At 40.2% G+C, this 27,270-nt stretch overlaps 1 protein-coding gene and 1 long non-coding RNA gene across 3 annotated transcripts in view; one reads left to right on the forward strand and one right to left on the reverse strand.

Moving 5' to 3' along the window:
- The window catches only part of LOC145348893 (uncharacterized), a 64,412-nt gene extending 57,119 nt beyond the window's left edge, over window positions 1–7,293 (forward strand). The window contains exon 4 of the long non-coding RNA XR_013888031.1: window positions 4,636–7,293. This is a non-coding gene — a long non-coding RNA (uncharacterized LOC145348893). The remainder of the gene's footprint in view (window positions 1–4,635) is intronic.
- yap1 (Yes1 associated transcriptional regulator) overlaps window positions 1–27,270 on the reverse strand; it is a 122,612-nt gene that overhangs the window by 26,809 nt on the left and 68,533 nt on the right. The window contains exons 2-3 of one of the 2 annotated variants that reach the window (XM_080196936.1): window positions 23,241–23,359; window positions 10,379–10,492 (exon numbers count right to left, since the gene is read on the reverse strand). In XM_080196936.1, the coding sequence (XP_080053062.1) occupies window positions 10,379–10,492; window positions 23,241–23,359 (233 nt within the window). The remainder of the gene's footprint in view (window positions 1–10,378; window positions 10,493–23,240; window positions 23,360–27,270) is intronic. The other variant, XM_080196937.1, reaches the window with a different exon arrangement.

Genomic DNA, 27,270 nt, shown 5'->3' on the forward strand with positions numbered 1-27,270 from the left:
AAGATGTTGCCTGACCAGAAGCCATAGATGATCAGTGAGCACAGGAGTGATGGGGGAACAGAACTGAGGAAGTTTAGCCCTGGGCAGCAAAGTTTTGGATGGTCAAGTTTACAGAGGGTGAAATGTGGGAGGTGAGCTAGGAGTGTAGTCTTTTTCTTAAAAAAAATACTTTCAGGCCATCCTATCTAGTGTTTGGAAATGAGCCTATAATAGTATGAAACCAGTTATTAAGCTCGACAACAAAAGAAAACTTGTTTGAACCCGAATGTCAGCAATACAATATTAGCTAATATCCTGTGCAGGATCATAAAAGGTTTACAATACTTCTGGCAGCAGAGGACATACTCCTAGGATTGAAATGAGTCCAACATTGAATAGGCAATCTGAAGGTACCAATACATGAACAAGGGTTTCAGCAATCGATGAGCAACTTTGTGGGAGGAGTTTCAAACTTCATCTACCCTTCGTATCCTCTCCAGAAAGGCCTTGCTCTGACTTTAAGGTTGTGTTTCCTGGTCCAAGACAGTCTGGGCAACAGGGAAATTTTATCCGTCTTCCCTGTCGATTCCTTTCAAAATCCTCAATCAAATCACCCTTTAACCTTCTATTGCCCAAAAAGTATAAACTGACTGATTTCTTCTTGATTTAACACTCAGAACTCAGCAGCTCAGGGTGGCAGCTCACCACACCTTCAAGAAAAATTAGCGGTGGACAATAAATGCTGGTTTAGCCAATGATTCCCACATGGCATAAAGGAGTAAATTAAAATAAACATTGTGTTGCACTCTTCTCAAGATACAGTATGTTTTTTTTTAAAAGAGTGTGCTGCTCAAAACTCCTTCCCTTCCCATAGCCATCCAGATATGGAGGCAAACATTCCATTAGTCTTTCAATTATTCCTATTACAGTTTAGTGATGTGTCAATGAATCCTTAAATCTCTCTGGACTGCCACTGTTCTTGGCTTTTACTTTTAAAAAGAGTGAATTCACACTATTTTGCTATCCTGTTTTAATCCAAAATAGATGACCTCACACTTGTCTGCACTGAAATCCATCTGTCACTACACTTCTTACCAATCTAGATGTATGGTATCCAAAACATTAATATATTGCATAGCTGAGACCCCGGATCCTTTTTGGATATGATCAGTCAATTCCTTCCAATTCTAGTAAGTTCCCATCATTCATACTCTGTCATATAGTGCCAAACCAATCTCAAAGGACAAAAGAACAGTACAGCACAGGAAACAGGCCCTTCGGCCCTCCAAGGCTGTGCCGCGCATTGGTCCAACTAGACCATTCGCTTGTATCCTTCCATTCCCAGGCTGCTCATGTGTCTATCCACGTAATTCTTAAATGATGCCAGCATGTCTGCCTCCACCACCCTACTTGGCAGCACATTCCAGGCCCCCACCACCCTCTGCGTAAAAAACGTCCCTCTGATATCAGAGTTATACCTCACCCCCTCTCACCTTGAGCCTCACCCCTCATGATCGTCACCTCTGACCTGGGAAAAAGCTTCCCACTATTCACCTTATCTACACCCTTCATAATTTTGTACACCTCTATTAGGTCTCCCCTCATTCTCTGTCTTTCCAGGGAGAACGCCACCAGTCTCCCCAATCTCTCCTCATAGCTCAGACCCTCCATACCAGGCAACATCCTGGTAAACCTTCTCTGCACTCTCTCTCTAAAGCCTCCACGTCCTTCTGCTAGTGTGGCGACCAGAATTGGATGCAGTACTCCAAATGTGGCCTAACCAGCATTCTATATAGCTGCAACATCAGACTCCAGCTTTTATACTCAATACCCCGTCCTATAAAAGGCAAACATACCATATGCCTTCTTCACCACCGTCTCCACCTGTGCTGCCACCTTCAGGGATTTGTGGACTTGCACACCTAGGTCCCTCTGTGTTTCTATACTCTTGATGGCCCTGCCATTTATTGTATAACTCCCTCCTACATTAGTTCTTCCAAAATGCATCATCTCGCATTTATCTGGATTAAATTCCATCTGCCTACCAGTCTTCAATTCCATGAGCTTGAATTTTAGTTAAGAGTCTCTCAAGTGGACTTTTACTGAATTCCTTCTGGATGTCCATAAAAATGACTTCCCTAGACATTGCCATCCATTATTTCAGTAAACTCGCCAAAAATATCGAATTAAATACTTTAGGCATGACCAACCATTATGTGTCCATGTTGGCACTCCAATCAGCTCAATTTTTTCCAAGCAGTTTGTCACGTTGACTTAAATAATAGATTCCAATAATTTTCCCAGAACATGTGTTAGACTAATAGGACCACAATTTCCTGGTTTTTCCTCACTTAAGTTTTCTGGTGTAAGATAATATTTGCCATTTCCTTGCCACAATCATTACAGAGGTCAGTGAGTTGCTTATGGGTTACCTTCATATTGTGCTTACTGTGCAGCATTGGGGCAGCCAGCTTCCAGTGCACTGGTCTATGGTAATCCCAGAGACCAGTGGATTAATTAAGATTGGCCACTTTCAATAAGTGCAATTTAAAAATCATTTTCAATACATCATGTCACTTTTAAACAAATAAAAAAAGATATTCTCACTATGCAATTGCTGAGACATTGACTAGATTATATGCTTAAGTTTTGTTTTCATTTCTGGACTGGTGATAGAAGGGGTGCTTAAGATAAAGTAATTTCATTGGGCTCACTCCAAATTAAACTGTGGAAAATTGAAGGATAGCCACTTGGAAGGTTGTCTTATTATCTAGCTCAGTTCAAAAGCAAGTCCAAACATTCAGGTTGCATCATGATAACTTTTAGGAAAAGAAAACTATGCAGTGACTGTACCAGGACAAGCAATGGAGGTCGGATAAATAAGTAACCATTGGTGATGGAAGAAAACTGGCTATTTTACGCTTGAAACTGATCTAATTTTGGAACCAGCTTCAGAGCACATTAAGAGTCAGCCTTTGGAGGCGTGAAATCAGGAAGCATAAAAAGGAATGTAAAATCTGAAAATGTTCATTTCTATTGACCCAGCTAGATTAACTGAAACTTTGAATTGAATTGGTTTGCTTTTTTATCAAATAAAGCTGTCGGAAAATTATAGAACAAAGTCAGATGAATGGAGTTGAGGTATGAATGATCTAATTCATGTTGTCCAATAGGATTTCAATGCTCACTAAATTGGTGTTGATCAAGTCACTGTATTGACCACATTCTACAAAATATATACAATGTATTAGCATACAGTGTCTCAAAACTGGCGAGCTCGAGACAGAGTCGGTGTTGGAGTCTGGATCTTTGCTGGTTTTTAGATCTGGTGGATCAGACCAAGTCTAGTTGGGTCAGGTCAAGGGTTACTCAGACTATAATGCAGGCATGTGAAACTGACATCCATGCCAACGCAGCACCCAGCTGAACATGTAGCAGAAAGCCATTATACTGCAGCTGCTGGAGCTCTGACAAAGGGTCATCTAGACTCAAAACGTTGGCTCTACTCTCTCTCTCCACAGATGCTTGTAAGATATAGGAGCAGAATTAGGCCATGTGGCCCATCGGGTCCATTCCACCTGATGCTGTCAGACCTGTTGAGATTTTCCAGCATTTTTCTGTTTCTGTAAAAAAGTGGCATGTTATGTTACACATCCAACAACTGAAGTCCATGTATGGAAACTTAAATTCACGTTTTCAGATAGCCAAATTTTAGCTAACTCTGTATTAATGAAAGAAATACATAGTCTTTTCAAAATAGATTTGTGAATAACCAACAGCAATCAAGACCAGTACACAAACTGGCATAACCAGGAAACTAGCTTCTAAAAGTTTTCCAAGCTACCTCTTTGATGAAGGGTATATCCTGGTTAGCAGGGCTGATACAATTTTCCATATCGATAACGGAGGCCAAATTCAGGCAAAAGAACTGACTCCTTCTGCTCATTAAAATGTCTAACGTTAGTGATAGCCTTGAACATACCAGATTTATATAGTTAGGTTTCTTAGCAATAAGGGAGGGATTTTAAGGTACAATGGACTAATTAGCTCCTTTCCTGCTGACAGGTGGAACATTATTGGCGAAGGTAATACTGTGTAATATTGTAATTGGATCTTCCAGTTTGAATGATAGGTTGGGCGGGGGATTGAAGTATTCAGAAGAATATACCAATCACACATTTATACTGTTATGCCAGAGAGGATAGTCGGCACTCACTAACTGTCTTTTCTCCTGATGCATACATTAGCAATAAACTTTCCTTTGTTCTTTGAATACATGCTGTCTTCTGTCATCCTTGTACTGGTTGAGTGAGATCAGCTGAGTGGAAGACACCTCAGTGGGACACCTCAGAAAATTCCTCTCGCACTGATCTGCAAAGCAAGCCTGTTCTATATGCCCAAATGACGGTGACAATCTGTTAACTGACTGTTTGACAATGTGATCCAGTTTATTAAACAAAAGCAAATTTCAAGAGTACTCTGTCTCAATTTTATCAGACTAGATACATTAGGAGACTCAGAGACAAATCTCTAAGCATTGGCTGTCACCAGCTATTTCTGAATACTGTCTTGATATTTACTAGACCTTTGGCTCAAGGCCAACCTTCTGCAATCACTCCTTTTATACTAATTATGATCCACTCCTTGTTTCAACAGGCACATCAGGATGAAGGATGAATACATTTGCATGCTGCTGCAATGCCCCAGCTTGCCAACCCCAACTGGAGGAAATGCAGTGTTGTGCATTACTCACACACCTCAACTGTCATGTGAAAGCTGTAAACTCCCAACTAACTAAAAACAAGTTCTTCAGTTAACACTGGTCTTTCCCAAAGCTGGTTTGGCTTTCAAATTATTACACAAAGCAATCACACAGACCTAAATGTATCATTTAGAATTAAATGCACCAAGAAAAAAGGAACAGAGAAAGTTACAAAATCTTGGACTATTTTTCACATTTCATTGAGCAGGTGGCCCACAATGGAACTATATTCTGATAAATATTGTTGCAGTCTGACCAATACGTCACTCCTGTCTAATAGCAGCTCAATTAGGTTTAGATGGCAAAGTGTGACACCCTCCTCATACCTACTGTTGCAACTTTAATGTGCTGTATTTTAGATGTAGAAGATGAACATCATTAGTTTGTCACAAATGGCAAGTGGCCAATGTATTAGACAACCAGGTTTCAATTGAATGGCAGAACAAGCTCGAAGGACTGAATGGGATACACCTGTCCTTACCTTCCAACTTCAATACAGGGAGTCAGTTTAAATTTAAAATGTAGTGTGAACACTACAAATTAATTTCCTCTCTTTTATCTGTCGTGAAAACACAGGTGCATATATCTGGTACTTCTACTTAAGATGTTAGAATTGGCTAGGTTAATCTATTCTTAAATATTGATTTTTCTCCCACATCATTTTTGTAGCTTATGGAGCTGACTTTGCATTTCATATTACCTCTTTTTTTCTTCCCCTAAGCTAAAGGGTCTACAGTTTCCTGATTTCTGTACACCTCTTTCCTTAAATTTGTGGTTTTTCAATCTACTGAGACTTTCACAGAACTAGGAAAATGTGGAAAATTACAACTTCTGCAGCCAGTTTTAAAATCCTTAGATGAGTGCCTTCAGGTCCAGGGCATTTGTCGACTTTGTCTCATTAGCTTTCCTAGTACTTTCTTCTTCAGTGACAGTGATTATTTCATGCTCCGCCTTACCTTTTGTCCTTTGATATTCTGCTATCCTCGGGATGTTTTTGTGTTTTTTTTTGTCCAATGAAGATACCAAATACTGTTCAAAGTTTTTGCAATTTCCTTATTTCCCATTAATTCCTAGTCGTAAATCTCCAACATTACTTCAGCTCGCTACCCTTTTAATACCTGCAGAACCTCTGAGCGGAATTTTACTATCCCGTTCACTACGATTCCTGTTGTGCATTTGGTGGGGGGGGCCATCAGTTGACCTTGAGCAGGATTTTTCAGATTTGGGGTGAACATGGCTGGAAAATCTGCTCTGTACTGCTATTCATAATTCCATGTGGCATATTCCCCCACTGGGTGATGGGGAAAATGAAATTTTTGGATTGTTACAGGACTGATTGGAGGCCTGTCCCTGTGCACAACATTAATGAGTTTGTGCATGAGAGGATGAACCAACATATATGAAATCAATCTGATCCAGTTCATTCATTTTAGTTGCTCCAAATACAAACAAAACATGGAACCACCAAACTGATATACATCTAGTAGTAACAAGAGCCAGAATCCAATGGGTATATTTGCTGTAGTACAGAATGTGATGCCATTTCAGTAACACACACAGATTTATCATCAACTCTTGGGACTTTGCTTCCTCCTCATTATGGTTACATGTCCAAAGATTGACTTATCTGCCTTACTGCAACCACACATGCATCTTTGTCCTCAAGCTATTATCCATCAATATTGCGAGGTCACACTGTACACTTGAGGCATCTACCTTATTCCCCTTCCTTTAATCTCTCAGCTTTGTGTTCATCCACATGGAGTAACAAATGGTAATTAATCTTCAGTCTCATTCTCATCCCCCTCCCCCCTCCACCCGCCCACATCTTCAACCACCCCCCTGCGACGTGTGATATTTGCAAACTTTTTTAGCTGCGTTTCTGTTCTCAATTCCAAATCATTTGTACGCATTGAGATTCTTAAATCTGCAGCAGAACTCTGAAATGTGCGTGTATTCTTGAGGTGATAAAAAAAATCTATGAATGATGTCAAGAGAGATTCCACGAAGCAAAACAACTCAGAAAAGCAGGCAAGGGTCTAAATGGCAAGGTTCACACAACCATCAAGTAAACCTATCATGGAAGGCAGATATCACATGCAGAACATTCTAGAGATATGAGCGAGCTGTCGGATGTTCTTTCCCCCGATATATTACAATTAATTATTACAATTAAAAATTACAGAACACATTTATATAGCTGTTCTGTTTAGGTATCACTACATATTCCATTTGCCTATCTTGAATGTTTCAGTGATATTGGGATTTTATATTATCTTTTTGCAAATGCACTGGTGCATTACCAGTTACTAAACCCCAAGCATTAAGCTATTGCTTTCGTTTCATTACTGGGATTCGTAAATAGCGGAAAGAAGGATGCAGTTTGACTCACTTCCATGACTATAAAATACAGGAAACTAAAACAAAGCCAACTCAGGTCAGTACAGAAAACCATGGAAGAAAACATCCCCTCACTCAACTCCTCAACCAGACTCTCAAACTCATGTCAGTAAAGATCAAAAAAAAATTCCTCTCCCTCTCACTTCAGCCTGGAGTTTTACTGCACGTTTGCCTAAAGTTGGCATAACCATCAAAAGCAAATACTGAATTTTTAGTACGGTTTGCAAGCTGCAAGATCTGCATTAGTTGTAAAAAATACTGTGTTGGAAGCAGGTCCCTGCCACCAACCTCTTGCTCTAATTTAATCACCAGAGGGAGTTTCTGCTACGTGCGCTCATCTGCAAGCCTTCAGGGAGGCTTTAAAATTAAACCAGCAATATGTTTTTTTTAAACCTTTGCTGCTCTTTTACCACCCCCTTCCCTTTCGACCATTTCCAACCCAACCCCCACCACATAATCTCAAATAGCCAAAGAGAAAAAAGTTTACTATTAATAAAATAATTTAAATACAGTATCTATATCAAGAATGCCACCCAGTCATCCAAGGAACAGTCCATACATATACCCTCTAATCAGATGGAGTACTGTTAGTTTTATGATATGGGAAATATAAGTTTGCCATATAAATTAAAATTGTGTCAAATGATCTCCTCAATGCAAATTTTATTTTTTTCAAGTTTTAAGCTTTTACCTAGCAAAAAACAGGCAGTTGTAGGAGGGTCTCCAGCCCAGCAAAATCCCTCAGCCAGCCAAAAGCTTAGCAAAGGCTACCATATTGGCCCACCCACCATGTACAACCATATCCTCATAGCAGACTTCCAGCTAAGCGTTATCCTCTGGCCAGCTAAAAGCTTAGCAAAGGCTACCATATCTGCCCACCCACCAAGTAAAACCATATTCTCAGAAGGAACGTCAAAATTAGCCTAAAGCAGGCGCAAACCCAAATTAATTTTAAACACTTGAAAAAATAGCAAATATGAACAACTAAAAGCCTGAAAGCTTAGGACAAGACCAAAGCCTGTGGGGACAGATTGGCCAAAGAGTAAACACACCTTAATGACTTTCATTAGGCCCTGGCTAAATCCAGACAAGCCTGGATTTAGAAAGATGAATTGGATTTAGGACCTGAACCTGTATCAATCCAAGTCTGGCACGGGACAATGTTGAGTTCACATGACAAAGAGCCCTCTTCCACAGTCATTGAAAATTCTGTTTGCAATTCCCTGTTTCAAATCAGATCTTAGCCAAGCCACTGTATAGCAATTCAGGGACAGTAAATGGTTACAAATTTTAAAAAATAAGCCCTTTATTGCTCAGAAGAAAATCAAGCAAATGACCAATTTTGGTATGGATAGAATAGATGAGGATATGGGAAAGTGGGTGTGTATAAAAGTTAAGGGTCTGATTTGCACAAATATCAAAAGTGAGAGCCTGCAAAGAGTATTTAGCACACAGGCTGTCAAAATTAGCATAATTACTGTTCTAATCTTAAAATCCGTGGCCCCTTCCGATTCCAGTAGAAAAGTCAAATTGAACAAAGATTGCGGAAAATAACAGGTATTACTTTTTTAGATGCAACCAAAGGACACTTTCTACAAGAATGTAATTTTTGCTTTAAGAAAATAAGAAAATGTCTTTACATTTTCTTTAAAAGTGAATTCCAATAATTTAATGAATGATCACAATCTAAAATGTTTCCCTACACAGATCCTCTCAGATCTGCTGAGTACTTGCAGCACTGTTTTTATTTCCAAAACCTTAAAATCTGGTCACTTAGGAGGTGGCTGACGGCAATTAATTCTTTTATTTTTGTGATAAATACATTTTCAGTGGTTTTAATCACACCATGTTAGCATTCTTAAAGAAATGATGAGAAATGATGGAATTTTTAAGCCAAAATAATTTTTGTTTTAAAATGCTATCCGATTGCACTAGCTTATGGAAGATTTTGCATTTGGTGATCGCGACATCTGGCTCCGTAAGTTATGTCATAATCACCATCAGTCCTAAACTAGCATATTCAGTTTGGTGGCCCAAGTTATGCTGTGGTTAACATCAATGTTTTATTTCTGTCGATTTGAAAAATTTTGCTCAATCAAATAACGAACAAGGCAATTTAAAAAAGAATCAGTGCATGTAGTCAGATTTAGAATAATGATGTAAGCAGTGTTCCCCTGAATCACAGCCCTTATTTCTAATTCTGGCCATTATAAACTACACCATGGATCAGCAAAAAGAACCGAGCCCTACAAGAAACATTGGTTGTACAAAGTGGGCTCAGTCTGCCAACGAAGGTCAGCAACTTGGAAAAAAAGTTCTTGGCTTTCAGAACAAAATAAATGAAAACCACAATATAATGTCCCTGACCTCACATGCAAGAGGGAAACTCTTTCAAGTTCAATACAACTAACAGCTTGTCTCTATTTAGCCTTGTTTTAGATCTAGTCTGCACCAGCACACATGCTTCCCCCACCCCCCCTTGCTTTGCCTTCAGTTACACTCGAGTTCTTTGACTCAAAAGGCCTGGAAGAGATTAAGTGCCCGACCGCAAAGAAAGTCCTGGCACACACTTAAGCCTGTCTGGGATACTTTGGCAGTGTTATGCGCAGACTTGCAAGCTGTGGGCCCACACAGGGAAAGCAGGAATGAAAATCTACATGAGCACATCAAGGTGCTATAAACAGTTTTGTAAAGCAAACAGATGCTCTTCAACAGCTGTGCAACATTTTTCAGGAAGATATTCTTCCTTCATCAGGGTCCTTATAGTTATTATCTCGGAGGTGACGACATGCAACGGAACAGACAGCAACAGTGACTAAGCACTTCAATTTTGAAATCAAAGCACCCAGACAACTGCCAAGAGTTAAACCTGGGTACATTTATTAATTTGCTTGTAACATTCATAAACCTATCTAGGAACGACAAAATGATGAGCATTAGTTGCATTATTACAGGCTTAGCATCTGTGCCAAAAAGAGAGTTAAAGCTACTCTCCAGTTTGGGGCCCATAGTGGTCGCTAGGTCAACACTTGTTAAGCTTCAAAGCGTTTTTGTCCTCCCAGCCTGACCTGCTCAGTGATCTGCACACTGTTTTGATTTAGCTCCCGCCAGTCAGAGACTAGCACAACAAAATACAGCAATCTGCTCAGTTAAAATTTTTCCACAAGGACTACTACAAACTTTGGCTGGACAGCTAAAAAACAAGTCAAGCATTATCTGCAGCAAAGGCTCACTTACCATAGCGAGGATCAAGCCTTGGGTCCAACCAAGAGGTGGTCTTGTTTTTGTGGTTTATGTAGTAAATCTCCCCATCTGGGGTAATGCCTTGCTCCCAGCCATCGGGAAGTGGGCCTGAACGAAAAGTAAAGGAATTTATGGAGGGCTGCTAAAAGTGAAATATTGCAAGCTCAACAATTACATGACTACCAGAAAACAATATAAAAAAATTGAAAGTAAATTTGTTTTGACATAAAACAAAACAAAGAAACAAACTCTTGCTAAATAAATCTTGTAACTTGTGTACTTATGCAAAGATCTTGGCTGCAACAGTACAGGGCAAATCACTAGAGCATAATCTTGCTGGAATTAATTCAGATATAGTTTTGAGACTTGCAATATTCTATTCAGATGCAGCCAGTGAATGAGTCCAATGGGCTGGACATAACTAGGATTCAAATATTTGTCATGTATTTTGCAAAAGGGAGGTTGAGGAGAAGTAATAACTACTTGTTTCCAAATGTAGTTATATTTAGTGGAGATAGAAGACTGATGGCTGTAAGACCTTATTGTCAAATATTACCCTTTTAATAAGCACAATATAGTGTAATCCACTAGACTAGCAGAGATGTTCCGTCCCATTTGATTCACCAACATGGAGAGTTCTCATCTTAGCTGGGATGCTTGACAAGGTGCCAAATGGTGGACTCATCACAACTTGGGAAGGAGGGGCAGGGGCAGAAATAAGGCAGAACCCAGAAAGGAACTGTTCACCCATAACTGTTCTGGTTAGTGAGGAGCGGGCTAACCCATCAAATGCCCATCCTCACAGTTTAAGCAGGTGAGAGAGCAAGGCAGAAGGACGGTGGTGATTCAAAGATTTAACCTTTAAGAGGGAAAAAGGTTCATCAATAATTGATTATAATGTCACTTTTGTCACGTGTAGTAACGCTATCAGTAGTAGAAAATTCACAGCTCAGAACTTTAAAGCCAAGTTTTTGTTTAGGAGTTACTAATGTCACGAAAGATGCAAATTCTGCTTCAAACCACCTTCATTCTTAGTTTTGTCATAATGGTAAAATGACACAAATGTTATTAGCTTGACCGAATGACAAGCAATAGTTTTAGCCAACAGCACTCAAAATAAAAACAAGCCCTCCAGTAAAGCATCTAAAGATGATATGCAAGTACACAGGATTGTGCGCTCCCAAAAAGAGTGATTAGTTTACCCACGAGCTATGCAAAACCACATTCAATCACTAGCCTGTGCAAAATTAGATGATTGCAAAGTGTAATAATGGTCTGGAATTGATCTGTGTCCCTGGGTTAGGGAGGGAGATCCTGGATGGCTACCCAACGGCCACTTGAAGAATCAATGTGCTGATAAGATCATAGATCATAGAACCCTACAGTGCAGAAAGAGGCCCTTCGGCCCCTCGAGTCTGCACCGAACACAATCCCACCCAGGCCCTACCTGAGTGGAACTGAGCAGCGACAGATCAGCCATGATCTTATTGAATGGCGGGGCAGGCTCGAAGGGCTGGATGGCCTACTCCTGCTCCTATTTCTTATGTTCTTATGTTCTTATATTATACCCACTAGTCCCTCTAACCTACGCATCCCTGGATACTAAGGGGCAATTTCTTAGAATGGCCAATCAACCTAACTCGCACATCTTTGGACCGTGGGAGGAAACCGGAGTACCCAGAGGAAACCCACGCAGACACGAGGAGAATGTGCAAACTCCACACAGACAGTGACCCAAGCCAGGAATCGAACCCAGGACCCTGGAGCTTTGATAAAAAAATCAAATACAGGATATCCCATTGGGGCTGCCAAAATACAATGCTCACTCATTAATAAATAATAAAATAAGAGGACATCCAGTGCTGTAAGAATAAGGGAGAACTGGAGGAGCTGTAAATATCTCCATATTGGGAAGTGACATAAAACAAACTCTCATTACCCACACCAGTGAGCTGAGAATATCTTCCCATTTTAATTTCAGAAAGTAAATCAAATTACATCAACACACAATCCACTGGTCAGTCTAAATGCATTTCTGTGCAACAGATTCTAACAGGTCACTTCCAAGCTTCAAGTTTAAGTTTCTCCATCTGGAGAAAGTAATTCTAACGGCCCAGGAACCAAGATGGAGATCACCTGCAAATTGTAGTTTGAATGCTGCAACTATGGAATGGCCAGTAACTAGTTCCATTGGCATGATCAAATTGAAATCATTTGTTACTGACAGAGTTTAATTAAATGAAATTCCACAATGATCAGCAAGAAAAGGGAAGCTAACAATCAAAAGCGGTCATTGAACCTTTATGTTGCAGTTTCTGACCAAAAGCAAATGGAACATTGAACAACCGTAACCAGGAACAATGAAATTGATGTGACCATACAAGCACTTCAGATAAATCTCTCTTCCCTCAACAGCATTCCACCCCACCATGCCCCCAACCATGGCCACAGTGGTGGACAAAGCCCTCAACCAGGCCCAGTCTATTTCACACACCTTCTGCGCTCATCCTTTCCTTCCTCTTCCAGAACTATGACCAAGTTCCCTTTGTCTTCATCTTCCACTGCAACAGCCTCTATGTTCAACCACCTTTTTAGCCAGCCGCAGTGTGATGCCATCACAAAGACATCTTTCCCTCCCCTTTTAGCATTGTAATGGGACCATTCCCTTCACAACACCCCGATCCACTCCATAGTCACCCTCAACAACCCCTCCCTTTCTTATGACATCTTTCCATGCAAATGTAGGAACTTCAATGCTCACCCTTTTACCTAAAGACGTGTTGATTAGGTACATTGACCATGCTAAATTCTCCCTCAGTGTACCCGAACATTGACCAGAGTGTGGCAACTAGGAGTAGTATCACAGTAATTTCATTGCAGTGTTAACGTAAGCCTACTTGTGACACTAATAAATAAACTTTAAACCTACTCCTTTCTTACTGCCCAAGGCCCCACTTAGTTGTACTTTCAATTTAATGGAGTGGACTCATTCTTATAATGCAGTCTTCACTACATTAAGGTGACCATACAGAGAATGGATGACTACTGTATAGAACACCTTCTTTCAGTCTGCAAGCCTGACCAAGTGTAGCCACCTGTCACTTAATGCTCCACCTTGCTTCCACTCTGATGTCTTTGGTCTGCTACACAGTGTTCCAATGAAGTGTGATGCAAGCTTGAGGGCCACATCCCATCTTTCAACTGGGCATTTTACATCTTCTGGACCCATCTGAATTCAACAACCCACTTGTTTCTCTCATTTCCTTTGCACTCAGGTGATAGTTATTCAGCATCCTGCTATTCACACCTCTTCTATCTACATCTTTTGTATCTTGATTGTCCCGTTAACACTCTTTCTCCTCCATAATGAAATGCTTTGCCATTTAATATATCCTATCCTCTACCCAAAAAGAACTTCCCTTTTACTCTTCTCACCATCACCCCGCAAGGAGTATTATATTTCTAACTTTTGCCAGTTCTAATGAAAGGTCACAGATCTAAAACATTAACTGTTTCTCTCTCTGCAGATGCTGCCAGAGCAACTGAGCATTTTCAGTATCTTCTATTTTTTAATCAAGATTTTCAGCATTTTTCGTTTCACAGAATCACTACAGTGCAGGAGGCAGCCAATTGGCCCATCCAATCTGCACCAACCACAATCCCATCCAGGCCATATTCTCGTAACCGCTCATATTTACCCTGCTAATCCCCCCGACACTACGATTAATTTTAGCATGGCCAACATCCGGACTGTGGGATAAAACTGGAGCACCCAGAGGAAACCCATGCAGACACAGGGAGAATGTAAGCTCCACACAGATAGTGATGTGAGGCCAAAATTGAACCTAAGTCCCTGGCGCCATGAGGCAGCGGTGCTAATCACTGTGCCACCATGCCGATGGTTACTAATTTGTCGATTGATAACCATCATCGCTCTTTCGCTGTTAAGCGGCTGCCTGTTTTAAACAGTGGAATAAATGTACACAGATACATAGGTACGTATGCATCTATATGCATGCACACACATACAAGACTTGTTACTTAAATCCACAAGTCTACCGATTGAGGACCCCACTGTATATGTTACTGTAACACTCTCAATCGAGTTATATTCTCACCTTACGTCCACATGTACACTTTGCAACAAAATCCACTGGACATTAAGGAACAATACAGATATGGTCATCCTAACCAATGGGAGAAGAGGACAGTTGGAACTCCATTACTGTCAGTCAACTCATCATCTGGTTCAGTTCCTCATTAGATAGGCTCATTAGGACTATACAGAGCCACAAGTTTTTAATTTCAAAATATAAAAATTTCACCTCCAGTGACCTACTCTTAAGGTGTTTCATGAAATACAACACAATGTGACCCATAAGAGTTGCAAGAACAACAGCCCATGGTCAACCTTAATTTTCTGGTCGAACCAGTGGGGAACTAACCCATTTCTTAATTTCAGCAGAGTTGAGATCCTGCAGGAAAGCGACAGCCCAGGTAAACCATATAGAAACATGGATTCACTTCATGCTAGATTTTATAATCATCACACTGCATCCCAACTCCAAACACGTGATTAAACATTTGCCATTTTTAAAAAATCTTTCTTGACGATCTTTCTTGTATAGAAATCTTAAATTCTCAATTTTTCAAGCTAATTTCAAATATTCATAGCTGAAGGATTACTATCAATTAAACGTCACATCAAATTGATATGGAGGTACAGATAATTAGTCACAAGTAAGGCTTACATTAACACTGCAATGAAGTTACTGTGAAATTCTCCGAGTCGCCATATTCCGGCGCCTCTTCAGTTCAATGCATCAACACGGATATCTGATATTCTCTAAAAATGGGAACACATCAGATATACATTGTCAACATACTCTATTTTTATCTCTGAAGTAAGAGAAACAAATTGACATATTCCCCTTTCCAATTATCTCCCAACCTCTTGAAGACAGAGAATCAACTTGGAGTATGACAGACTTCCCATTTCTTATCACAGAAGAGGCCCTTTGGCCCATCAAGTCTGCACCAATGCATAAAGTGTCCTGACCTGCCCACCTAATCCCTCTTGCCAGCACTTGGCCCATAGCCATTATCCAATGGCTAGTCTCCTTTTGGGAGCTCAAACAGTAAGCAGCAGCAAACTACTGGACTTTCATAGACAAAGAACCACATAATATAGGAGGACGACATTCAGTCCATCACATCAGTACCAGTTCTTCAAACGCCATGTCCGATTCAGACCACTTCCAGTTCTTTTCCACTGCCCTGCAAATTTGGCCTTTTCAACTATATATCCTTTTGAAAGTTATTATCCAGCTTCCACAACTTGTTGAGGTAATGTCAGATAATGGGATTTTATACCAATTACTTTGGACTGTTTGCCCTGCCAGTGCAAACATTAAGCATTCAAACATTAGGATCATCGATTAATTTTACATCTTCAGCACCCAGGAACATGAAGGCAAAAGTGCTATTCCCACAAAGATCAACTAATTCGCTATGCATTAGAGATGCTATTATTCTGTATGGTACAGCAGGTGTGGGAACCCCAATACAGGAAGAATATTACAGCCTTGGAAAGATCCAAGAGTGTACTATCAGAAAGCAGCCCAGGAATTTGCAAGTATTTGATGAATAAAAACAGAAAATGCTGAATTCTCAAACAGATCAGAAAGAAAGTGTTAACATTTCAGGTTAACCTTGCTGCAGAATCCTGGATTTGATGAGCCATGTTCTTTCAGGTAGTTTATTTCAATGGATATACACTTGCATATCTTTTGAAACAATATGCCAAGAATTTATAAACTACATTTCCCACTCCAACTCGCAAGCTATCTGGTGCTTCATCGTATCTAACCCTTCCTGCCCTCTGGCTATAGTTCATTCACTCTAGTTTATAAATTCTTGGCATATTGTTCAATAGAAATAGAAAAACTGCAGCACAAAACAGGCCCTTTGGCCCACACATTGTGCAGAACATGTCCCTACCTATTAGGCTTACCTATAACCCTCTATCTTACCAAGTTCCATGTACTTATCTAAAAGTCTCTTAAAAGATCCTATTGAATCCGCCTCCACCACCACTGCCAGCAGCCGATTCTGCGCACCCACCACCGAGTGAAAAACTTACCCCAGACATCTCCTCTGTACCTACTCCCCAGCACCCTAAACCTGTGTCCTCTTGTGGCAACCATTTCAGCCCTGGGAAAAAGCGTCTGAGCATCCACTCAATTAATACCTCTCAACATCTTATATACCTCTATCAAGTCACCCCTCATCCATTGTCTCTCCAGGGAGAAAAGACCTAGCTCACTTAACCTATCCTCATAAGGTATGCCACCCAATCCAGGCAACATCATTGTAAATCTTGACTGCACCCTTTCTATGGCTTCCACATCCTTTCTGTAACGAAGTGACCAGAACTGAGTACAGTACTCCAAGTGGGGTCTGACCAGGGTCTTATACAGCTGCAACATTATCTCCCAACCCTTAAACTCAATTCCTCGATTGATGAATGCCAGTACACCATACGTCGCCTTAACCACAGCTTCAATCTGCGAAGCTGCTTTGAGCGTCCCATGAACCTGGACCCCAAGATCCTTCTGATCTTCCACACTACCAAAAGTCTTACCATTAATATTGTAATCTGTCATCCTATGTGACCTGCCAAAATGAATCACCACACATTTATCTGGGTTGAATTCCATCTGCCACTTCTCCGCCCAGTCTTGCATCCTATCAACGTCTTGCTGCAACTTCTGATATCCCTCCACATTATCCATAACACCTCCAACCATTGTGTCATCAGCAAACTTACCAACCCATCCTTCCACTTACTCATCCAGGTCATTTATGAAAATCACAAAGGGCAAGGGTCCCAAAACAGATCCCTGGGGTACTCCACTGGTGACTGACCTCCATGCAGGAGAAAACCCATCTACAACCACTCTTTGCCTTCTGTGGGCAAGCCAGTTCTGAATCCACAAAGCAATGTCCCCTTGGATCCCATGCCCCCCTCACTTTCTCAATAAACCTTGCATGGGGCACCATATCAAACATCTTGCTGAATCCATACATACTACATCTACTGCTCTTCCTTCATCAATGTGTTTGGACACATCCTCAAAAAATTCAATCAGGCTCGTAAGGCATGATCTGCCTTTGACAAAGCCATGCTGACTATTCGTGATCATACTATACCTCTCCAAATGTTCATAAATCTCAGGATCTTCTCCATCAACTTACCAACCACTGAGGTTAGATTCACAGGTCTATAATTTCCTGGGCTATGTCTACTTCCTTTCTTGAATAAAGGAACCACATCCACAATCCTCTGGAACCTCTCTCCATTGATGATGCAAAGATCATCGCCAGAGGCTCAGCAATCTCCTCCCTCGCCTCCCACAGTAGCCTGGGGTACATCCCATCCGGTCCCGGCAACTTATCTAACTTGATGCTTTTCAAATGCTCCAGCGCATCCCCTTTCTTAATATCTACATGCTCATGCTTTTCAGTCCGCTGCAAGTCTGCACTACCATCACCAAGATCCTTTTCTACTGTGAATACTGAAGTAAAGAATTCATTGAGTACCTCTGCTATTTCTACCCGTTCTATACAAACTTTCCCACCATCACACCTGATTAGGTCCTATTCCTTTATGTCTTATCCTCTTGCTCTTCACATACTTGTAGAATGCCTTGGGGTTTTCCTTAATCCTGCCTGCCAAGGCCTTCTCATGACCCCTTCTGGCTCTCCTAATTTCCTTCTTAAGATCCTTCCTACTAGCCGTATACTATTCTAGATCTCTAACATTACCTAGCTCCCTGAACCTTTTGTAAGCTTTTCTTTTCCTCTTGACTAAGTTCATTACAGCTTTCACACCACGGTTCCTGTAATTTACCATAACTTCCCTGTCTCTTTGGAACATTGCTATGCAGAACTCCAGACAAATATTCCCTGAAAATTTGCCACATTTGTTCTGTACATTTCCCTGAGAAAACCTCTTTCTAATTTAAGCCTCTAATTTCCTGCCTGATAGCCTCATTAATTCCCCTTACTCCAAATAAACACTTTTCTAGCTTGTTTGATCCTATCTCTCTCCCAAAATGCTCTCTTACTGAGAGATCTGACACCTGTCCAGGCTCACTTCCCAATACCAAATCAAGTACAGCCTCTCCTCTTGTAGGCTTATCCACATAGTGTGTCAGGAAACCCTCTTGAACACGTCTAACAAACTCCACCCCCCCATCTAAACCCCTTACTCTAGGGAGATTCCAATCAAAATTTGGGAAATTAAAATCTCCCATCACGACAACTCTGTTATTATGACACCTTTTCAGCATCTGCTTCCCTATCTGCTCCTCAACATGCCTGTTACTATTGGGCGGCCTATAGAAAACACACAGTAAAGTTAATAGCCCCTTCCTGTTCCGAACCCACAGAGACTCTGTAGACAATCCCTCCATGAAGTCCATCTTTTCTGCAGCCATGACACTGTCTCTGGTCAACAGTGCCACTCCTCCACCTCTTTTGCCTCCCTCCCTGTCCCTTCTCAAACATCTGAAACCCGGCACTTGAAGATGGTGGAGGAGAAAAGACTCCTGTCTGGAGGGAGAAATCAAGAACTTTAATATTAAATGGGAGAATGGATTGCTCAGATATGACTTCAGTATGTGCTTCATGGGTTGTTGTTAGTCACCAGTTATAGAATTAAGATAGGGAAGGAAGGTGGTCATGAATACATACTGGGGAAGAGCACAGGGGAACCTATTGTGCAGCATCTCTATACAGTTCCATTCCTCCCATTGTGAAAACAGAGGACAGCACAGTAGTTAGCACTGATGTCTCAGTGCCAGGGGCCCTGGTTCAATTCCAGCCTTGGGGTGACCATTATATGGAATTTGCTCAATGTTCGTGTCTGCTTGGCTTTCCTCCGGGTGCTCTGCTTTCCTCCCACAGTCAAAACATGTGTGAGTTAGATGGATTGGCTATGCTGAATTGTCCCTTAGTGTACCAACATGTGTAAATTAGGGGCATTAGCAAGGTAAACATGTGGGATTATGGGGATAGGACAGGAGACTTGGCTCAGGTAAACCATCTGCCAGAGACTTGGTGCAGACTAAATGGACCAATTGACCTCCTCCTGCATTGCAAAGATTATATGATGCCCAACACTGACCCCCAATATACTGCTATATTTCTCCTCTTTGCTGACTACTCTCCAACCAGCACTGTTCTGAGTTCTGTCTCCTCAACAGACCATCTTCTTTATGCTAAGAATCTTCCTTAGCAACATGTGGGAAAATGCAGCCAAATCAACTTGTCACAATGGATTGGAGGATAATGAAACCACGAAGGAGCAGGAAAGAGAAAAGTTGAAGATTCAACTCTGAGGAGATTGAGAGGGAGCAGGGAAGGAAAATCCAGATCTGTAGGTGAAGGGTTATTTGGACTGAGGCATGGAACAGCTAATTATTAGAAATATTATCAGTATTCTTACAGGCGTAGACAGTGCTCCCAAAATTCTGACCATTGTACTATACTAGATGGCTCCGTGACTGAGTGGGGCTTCACCCAATGCTGTGCAAAATTGTCTCCCTGCAGCAGCCATCGAAAATTATCTCATGTCTTCAGATTCATTACTGACCTTCACACTTATAAACTGATATAGTTCTCTTACACGTTTTGCACAACAAACATGTGGAACTACCTTTTCTACCACTCTCCAACAGCAGCCTGTATCTCAATCACCTCCCAGCTTTGGTGGCATCAATTAATACATATGCAGGATCAGGAACATCAAAGCAGGGAAGAAAATCAACTTAATCAGAAAACTTTGAACTAACTGATTTACAAGTGATCATATTCTTGAACCATGAACAACATTACAAACTTTATGCAAATCATGCAGTTTGTTGCAAACTGGCTTATAAGGTGACAATGATCAAGAGTGACTGGCAATGCCATCTGCCATTACCTGATGTTCTGCGCCATTTAAACACATCAGCGTTGTATGCTCTCTTAAGACAGGTTTATGCTCTTTTACATTTCTCCCACTCTCCTGTTTGTAACAGGTGAGAGAGACAGGGAAAGAAGGAGGAGATGGTTGGAGATATTGACTGCTACAAAAAAATCCTGTGAGCCACGAGCAGTCAGAAGTGTCTGCAATCTGTGTATGCTTTTGGGCGCCAAGATAGAATAGGCAAATTGTCTGTAATTCAATGCTGTTTTTCTTTGTAGCTGGATTTTTTATGTTTTACAAACATTTATGAAAAGTATATGCAATTTTGTGGATATTTGAATAGTTGCTTATGTTTACAAATTAATTAACCTTTCTGTAATCAACAGTCTTGAATTCAAAGATTTTCTTTCAATTGTTCTTTTAGTGAATGAGAGAATTGAGCCAATGATATAATGAAATACTTGCTGAATTACATAACTAAAAAAACAACTAAAAGGTAACTGCTTCAAATGCCATTTAAAAAAAAGAGAAATACACTGAGCGCATGCAAAAGATAAAACATTATATCTGATTCAGCATACCAGTTGTTAAAATGTTAATTAAGTGCTGGTTCCTTCAAGGTGAATAACAATATGCACAGATAAGTACATAAAACCAACACACAAACAAATGTCAGTCATGAACAGAATTCACAACCTTCCCTTGAAAACAGACACCAAAACTTTTTTTTAAAAAAATCAAAGCCAGATCTCAGAACTTTTTTGATTGAAAACTGAATTACTTGCATGGAATATTTCAAAATGACAACATGGGTGACCACTCAGCCCACCCACTGCCAGTCCATGTTGTTTTCATCCCCTGTCCCCATACCCTTTACATTAATTTTTATTTATCAAACTTGTTGTTATATATGGGCACAGACTCTGCTTCAATCACCAATTCTGACCTTCTACAGCCTCAAATCACTGCAAAATATATTTATCTTGCCCTCTGTGCTAAATCTCTTCTATTTAATCTTATATCCATACCCCTTTCTTCTAGATCCCCCACTCACTGGAATCCATCCGACTCCCATATATTCTATTCCTTCATAAATTTAAGTACCTTGAAATGACACAATAATTTCATCTGTTCTGATCAAAATAGATTCAATATTTCGTGTGCTTTTGTATTTGAATTTTTTCATACAAGGTTGTGCCCTAGTAAATGCGTGCTATCCCATTACTACCATCTCCCTACGGTGTGGAGGCCAAAGTTACGCACAGCGCTCCAACTATTGGTCTTGCTGTGCTTTTAAATAGATGAATTATATTTCGATTTTTGTATTCCTCACCTATCTTATACCATTGGTTTTTTGGGGCTCATCCACTTGACATGCTGATTTTCATGTCTTGCAAACCGAAACCCTCAAATGCCTTGGTTCTTCCACATCACCTAACTTTCCTAGCCAAATGGGTTTTTTTGCTTTAGAATAGTATACCAGATCAGAGTGTCATCTGCCTTTATTTTACCCATTCCATCATCTTGCCAGCATCACCCTGAACTAAGAACATAAGAACTAGGAGCAGGAGTAGGCCATCGAGCCCCTCGAGCCTGCCCCGCCATTCAATAAGATCATGGCTGATCTGTCGTGGCTCAGTTCCACATTCCTGCCCTCTCCCCATAACCCTTAATCCCCTTGCCTATCAAAAACCTATCAACCCGCTTCTTAAAAATATTGAGCGAGGCAGCCTCCACCACTTCAACGGGCAGAGAATTCCAGAGATTCACCACCCTTTGAGTGAAGAAGTTCCTCCTCAACTCCATTCTAAACTGCCCCCCCTTTATCTTGAGGCTGTGCCCTCTAGTCCTACCGTCCTTTCTGAGCGGGATGAGCCTCTCCACCTCTATCCTATCCATCCCATTCAACATCTTATATGTCTCAATGAGATCTCCCCTCATTCTTCTAAACTCTAACGAGTACAAGCCTAGTTTATTCAGCCTCTCCTCGTAGTTCAACCCCCTCAACTCCGGAATCAGCCCAGTAAACCTCCTCTGCACTCCCTCCAAGGCCAAAATATCCTAGTGTGTGCGGCGCCCAAAACTGCACACAGTACTCCAGCTGCGGCCTCACCAGTGCCCTATACTCTCCCGATCATTCCCATTACAAGCCTTCCATTATAGTTTTAGCTGCAAATTTGAACACCACTTCTTTAACCCTGTTGATAATCATTCATAGACACAATCAGTGGTCCAGAATAGAAATCTGTGCCTGTTGAAAGGAGAGTTATTTTGTGACCGAAGAATGGAAAGCTGTAGCTCCAAAACAAAAAGTTTATGAAATCCTATGAAGCACTTGCAAAGCTTCGGCTTTCTTGTTGAAAAAACCCATGTTCTGTATTTGTATCGGCATATTATAGGGAAAAGTGCATCTTTAAGCCAATGATCATTAATATTCCATCAATATACCTCTTATGCCATACTTGTCAGATTAAATTCCACCCATAACTACCAAGCTGGTGACCCTTTTTCAGGGCAGTATTAAGACCTCTCTCTCTAGACACAAGCAATGTGCTGAATGACAGAAGTAATTTTTTTTAATATAAACACTTCAAATAGACACATCATTAAAGTTTAAGCACATCCATTCACTATTAAACTAGATACAGAATAGGCTAGGTTCTCTTTACAGCAACCCCAAACTTAGGAAGACTAGAAGGTTGGCATTCTAATAAGTGCTCAAATAGGCAAAACAAAGCCTTTTACCATGCAAGCTTATAAAAATTGAAAATTGAATGCTACAACTGCTCCAATAAAAATCATTTGCAAGTGTTGCTTCTCCCTTCATTTTATTTATTACTTTATCCACCCACTCTTTCCGACACTGCTTCTCTCTCCGCTTACCTGAAGTTGTTGTGTTCATTAGGCTCTGCTGCAGAGACACTGGGCTGGAAGGAGTAGTTGAATTTAACACAGACATGGGTTTCCTTGGATCTTGCCATGTTGTTGTCTGTTCGATGTGACTATGGTAAAAAGAGAAAAAGGAAAATCAGTGTGGTCATTTCCCACTTTAAAATCAAAATAGACAATTTTTTTTTTGCCCAACTACAGTATGGGTCTACAGTTCTCTCTTTACCTGTAGATTAGTACAGGCCTCAAAATACTGTCAGGACAAAGAAATCAGCCTAGTTTTGTCAGCCCTGAGCCATCAAAACACTTTCAAGAATAAAACAAAGAAGTTCATACAGAAAGCCACATATACAGTATGGACTTCCAATTGATGGGTTCATCAGAAAACTGGTTCATGTGGAAGAAAAATTTCTACCAAGCCTCCATGGAAAAAAAAATCAAATACAAGATCTGGTGAGAAAGCAGCAAGTAGACATGAACACACCCATAGGTGCAAAAAAGGTTTTAAACCACTTCCAAATTTTTAAGCAATGTAAATCATTTCTGTTGTTTGTAATATATAATGAAAGGCCAAGAAACAACTAATTGTTAAAATGAATTGCCCAGTTTGTCTTCTTATTATAGTTTTAGTATCAATTTTAGAAACATTTTAAATTGTTCTCAACAAAGAATCCAAAATGTTGGCGTATTTTACAGTTGTCATACTTGAGCCATTTTTTTCCCTGTTGTTCCCCCAAGCCTGATTTTCCCTTCAACTTGGATAGGTTCAATGCAACCATCCATAGAAAGATGCAAGAACATAGGCAAACACAAAAACCAAAACGAGGTCCTTGAACCTTACTCTCCTACACTTTCCATGTACAATTTACTTTATTATGGTCGTGAACAATCCATTTAAATTTTGTTTGTGAAAAAATAAAACTGCATCTTTAACAATGCAAACCTAACAATGTTCATCTATTTCTACCACTTCAGCACTTTTTTACTAGCTTCCAGGCTATTTTTGTCTGTCAACGCCTCCCCAGTTTCCCAAAACCAGAACCAAATCAACCCAGCCCCACAATGCCGAAGCCACTGCCTCTAAGCAGCATGCAATTCTTTCAGTACATACTTGTCCCTAAACAAATCTTTTCCAGTTGTTCAAAACATTCCCAATTTTGCTGGGGCTAAGTCACATAAACCAAATTGAACAGATCCTATGGATCTTTTTCACTGCTACAACAGATTTGCAGTAGCAGGAAAGACAGGGCATGCTGTGGCAGCACTGACTGGATGAACTGCAACGCATCAAAGTGGCAGCTCATCACCTCCTCAGGGCAACAAACGTGACCTTGTCCACATTCCAAGAACAAATAAACAAACAGCATTTCAATGGGAGAGTTGGACATAGGGCATTTAAAGAGTTCAGATTATGTGACTAAATTTTGCACAGAGCTGTGATTCATCATCTTGAATGCTGTAATCCAAAAGAGATGTGCATTTGTTAAATGATGGATTTCTTTTTAAGAATAATTTAGCATTCCACATCCTTCTTATCTGCTCACCACAGTAAAATTACAAACAAATGAACCCTAACACTGCATCAGGTTAATATTTATACTTTATTCAACCTTTTTTTTAGAAAAAGATAAACTTTCCACTGAGGTAAAGCTTGATTAATCATTCTGCAGCTCTTGAAAAATTGATTACACACCATTATCCTCATTAGAATTATGGAATTTTCACAATGTGTGGTCCCACTAGGTAGTAGGGCTGCTGAGGATGAAGGTGGTTGTGTTACAACATTTTAATAGATCTGCTCCAAAACATTTGCCCAATACTTGCACACCACAGAACATGAACTACACCAAGGACACATGCATCTCAACAACTAAGTCCCCAAACACCAAAAGCATTACAACTGCAGCTACTTCATATTTCAATGTGCAACTTTCTTTTAAAAAATACCCTTAAATGCACTAAGTATAGTAAAACCTTCCAAGGTGCGTTATCACACAAAAATGAGACACCAAGCTACACAAAGATATAATAGGTCAGACAACCAAACGTTGTGTCAAAAATTTTAGTTTTAAGGAAGGAGAAAAAAGTGGAAGAGTTTAGGGAGGCAATTCTGTAGCTTTGGGCAAGGCAACTAAAGGCATACCAATTCTGCAGCAAATAAAATGGGGGATGAGTAAGAGGTCAGAATCGGAGAAGTGCAGTGATCTTCAAGGCTTGTATAGGTAAGAGCAGGGTGGGATGGGAGCAGCAAGCAAGGAAGGATTTTAAAAATCATGATGTTACTCTACCAACAGTCAATGTAACACCTAGCACAGGGTTGATGGGTGAACACTATTGTGTTACAGAGTTCTTCACACAAACTTATCAATCACACACTGAATAATGGTAACAGGAACTTCGGGTTATTTTAATTGAAAACTCAACACTATATGTACACAAGTTACAACAGAATACTATAGATACATCTCACTAGGAAATTCCTACCACATGCAAATCATTACTTCCTGCACACTAGAGATAATACACACTTACTATTTACATATTCCATTAAAGCAATATCTCAGCAAACCCTTTCCCTTAAAAATGACGTTACAAAAGAATAAACACACAAGAGAACAGAATTACTGTAAACACTATTCATATAAAATTTAGACATTCATCCATTATTAGTCACTAAAGCTTATTGTTGACATTATGCCCAGACCCCATAATAGTAAAGCTCTTCTGAGATCTAGAATAACTATTCTGGTCCTTGACTCAATGTAGACCTGTGGGTGTCCTACAATTTGCATTGTGTTGGTCGTCTTTCTAGCAGCAATGTGTCCCAATTCCACTCAAAGCTTACTCGCAAATGTTTCTCAATACCAATGGAGTGCTTTATTTGGTCATTTCCCTCAGTTGACGTTGGTTCTTCCCAATGTCATTCCAACAAATGTTGTGACTTCACATGATCTCAGTCCACTGCAAACCTTAAGACGCCTTTGCAGGGAACAAGGCTCCTTTCTGCTGGATGAATAACAAGTCTTTTGTCCCACGTGTAAGCTGGGCAACTGCATGCTAATCATGTGTAGAGTTCATCTTCTCCTGCTTCTGCAATAGCCTTTCCCTCACCAATACAAGCCTGGACAACTGAATAACATTGTGAGAGAATTTCAGTGCCAATATAATGTCAAGTATGTTGGTCACACTTCCCAACAATTGGCTGATCGAGTCAACCAGATTTCTTTTATGTTCATAATAGGCATAGTACAGGCAGTACTCGACCAGCCCATTTGCAAAACCTTAAACAAAATAGCTGTTACATTGTGATTCCATGATTGAGCAGCACTTGCTGAAAATCCTGAGTGTTCCAACATCTACACTAACAACAATTTAAAACAATCAGTCAAGCTTGTAATATTGCATACTTACGCTTGCTAGAAGCGAGACCCATTCTCTACAACAAAAAGATATTCAATCCTTGTACCATTTTTTGTATTACAATAAGCCCTCAATTAAAAATTGTAGCTGCATTCCTGAAAATCATGACTTTAAGTGAAACAACTTAAAATGCTTCATGGGTTACCATCAGAATCAATGTTAAAGGTGGAATTAGATTCACTCAGGCATTTCACACAGAGAACCAAACATCCCGATGCTCTGCACAACAGCTCTGCAATTTCTCATCATTTGTATAATGTGCTTTTTTTTTCAATCTTCCTGCCAAATTAGATAATTTCACATTTTCCGATATTATACTCTTTGTCAGATCTTTTCCCACTCACTTAGCCTATCTATACTTTCTTATAGCATCATGTCCTCTTCACTTTCCTACCAATCTGATCAGCAGCAAATTTGGCAACCATTCCTTAATCCCTTCATCCAAATCATTTATATAAATTGTAAACAGTTGAGATCCCACACATGTACATCTTGCCAACCTGACTCATTTATGCCCACCCCTCTGATTCCAGCCAAATCTTCTGTCCATGTCAATATGTTACCCCTATGTGTTATTATTGTTTTTATTATTGCTTCTGGAAAT

Source organism: Carcharhinus amblyrhynchos, chromosome 10 (assembly GCF_965287045.1).
Source record: "Carcharhinus amblyrhynchos chromosome 10, sCarAmb.v2.hapA, whole genome shotgun sequence".
Taxonomy (NCBI): Eukaryota; Metazoa; Chordata; class Chondrichthyes; order Carcharhiniformes; family Carcharhinidae; genus Carcharhinus; species Carcharhinus amblyrhynchos.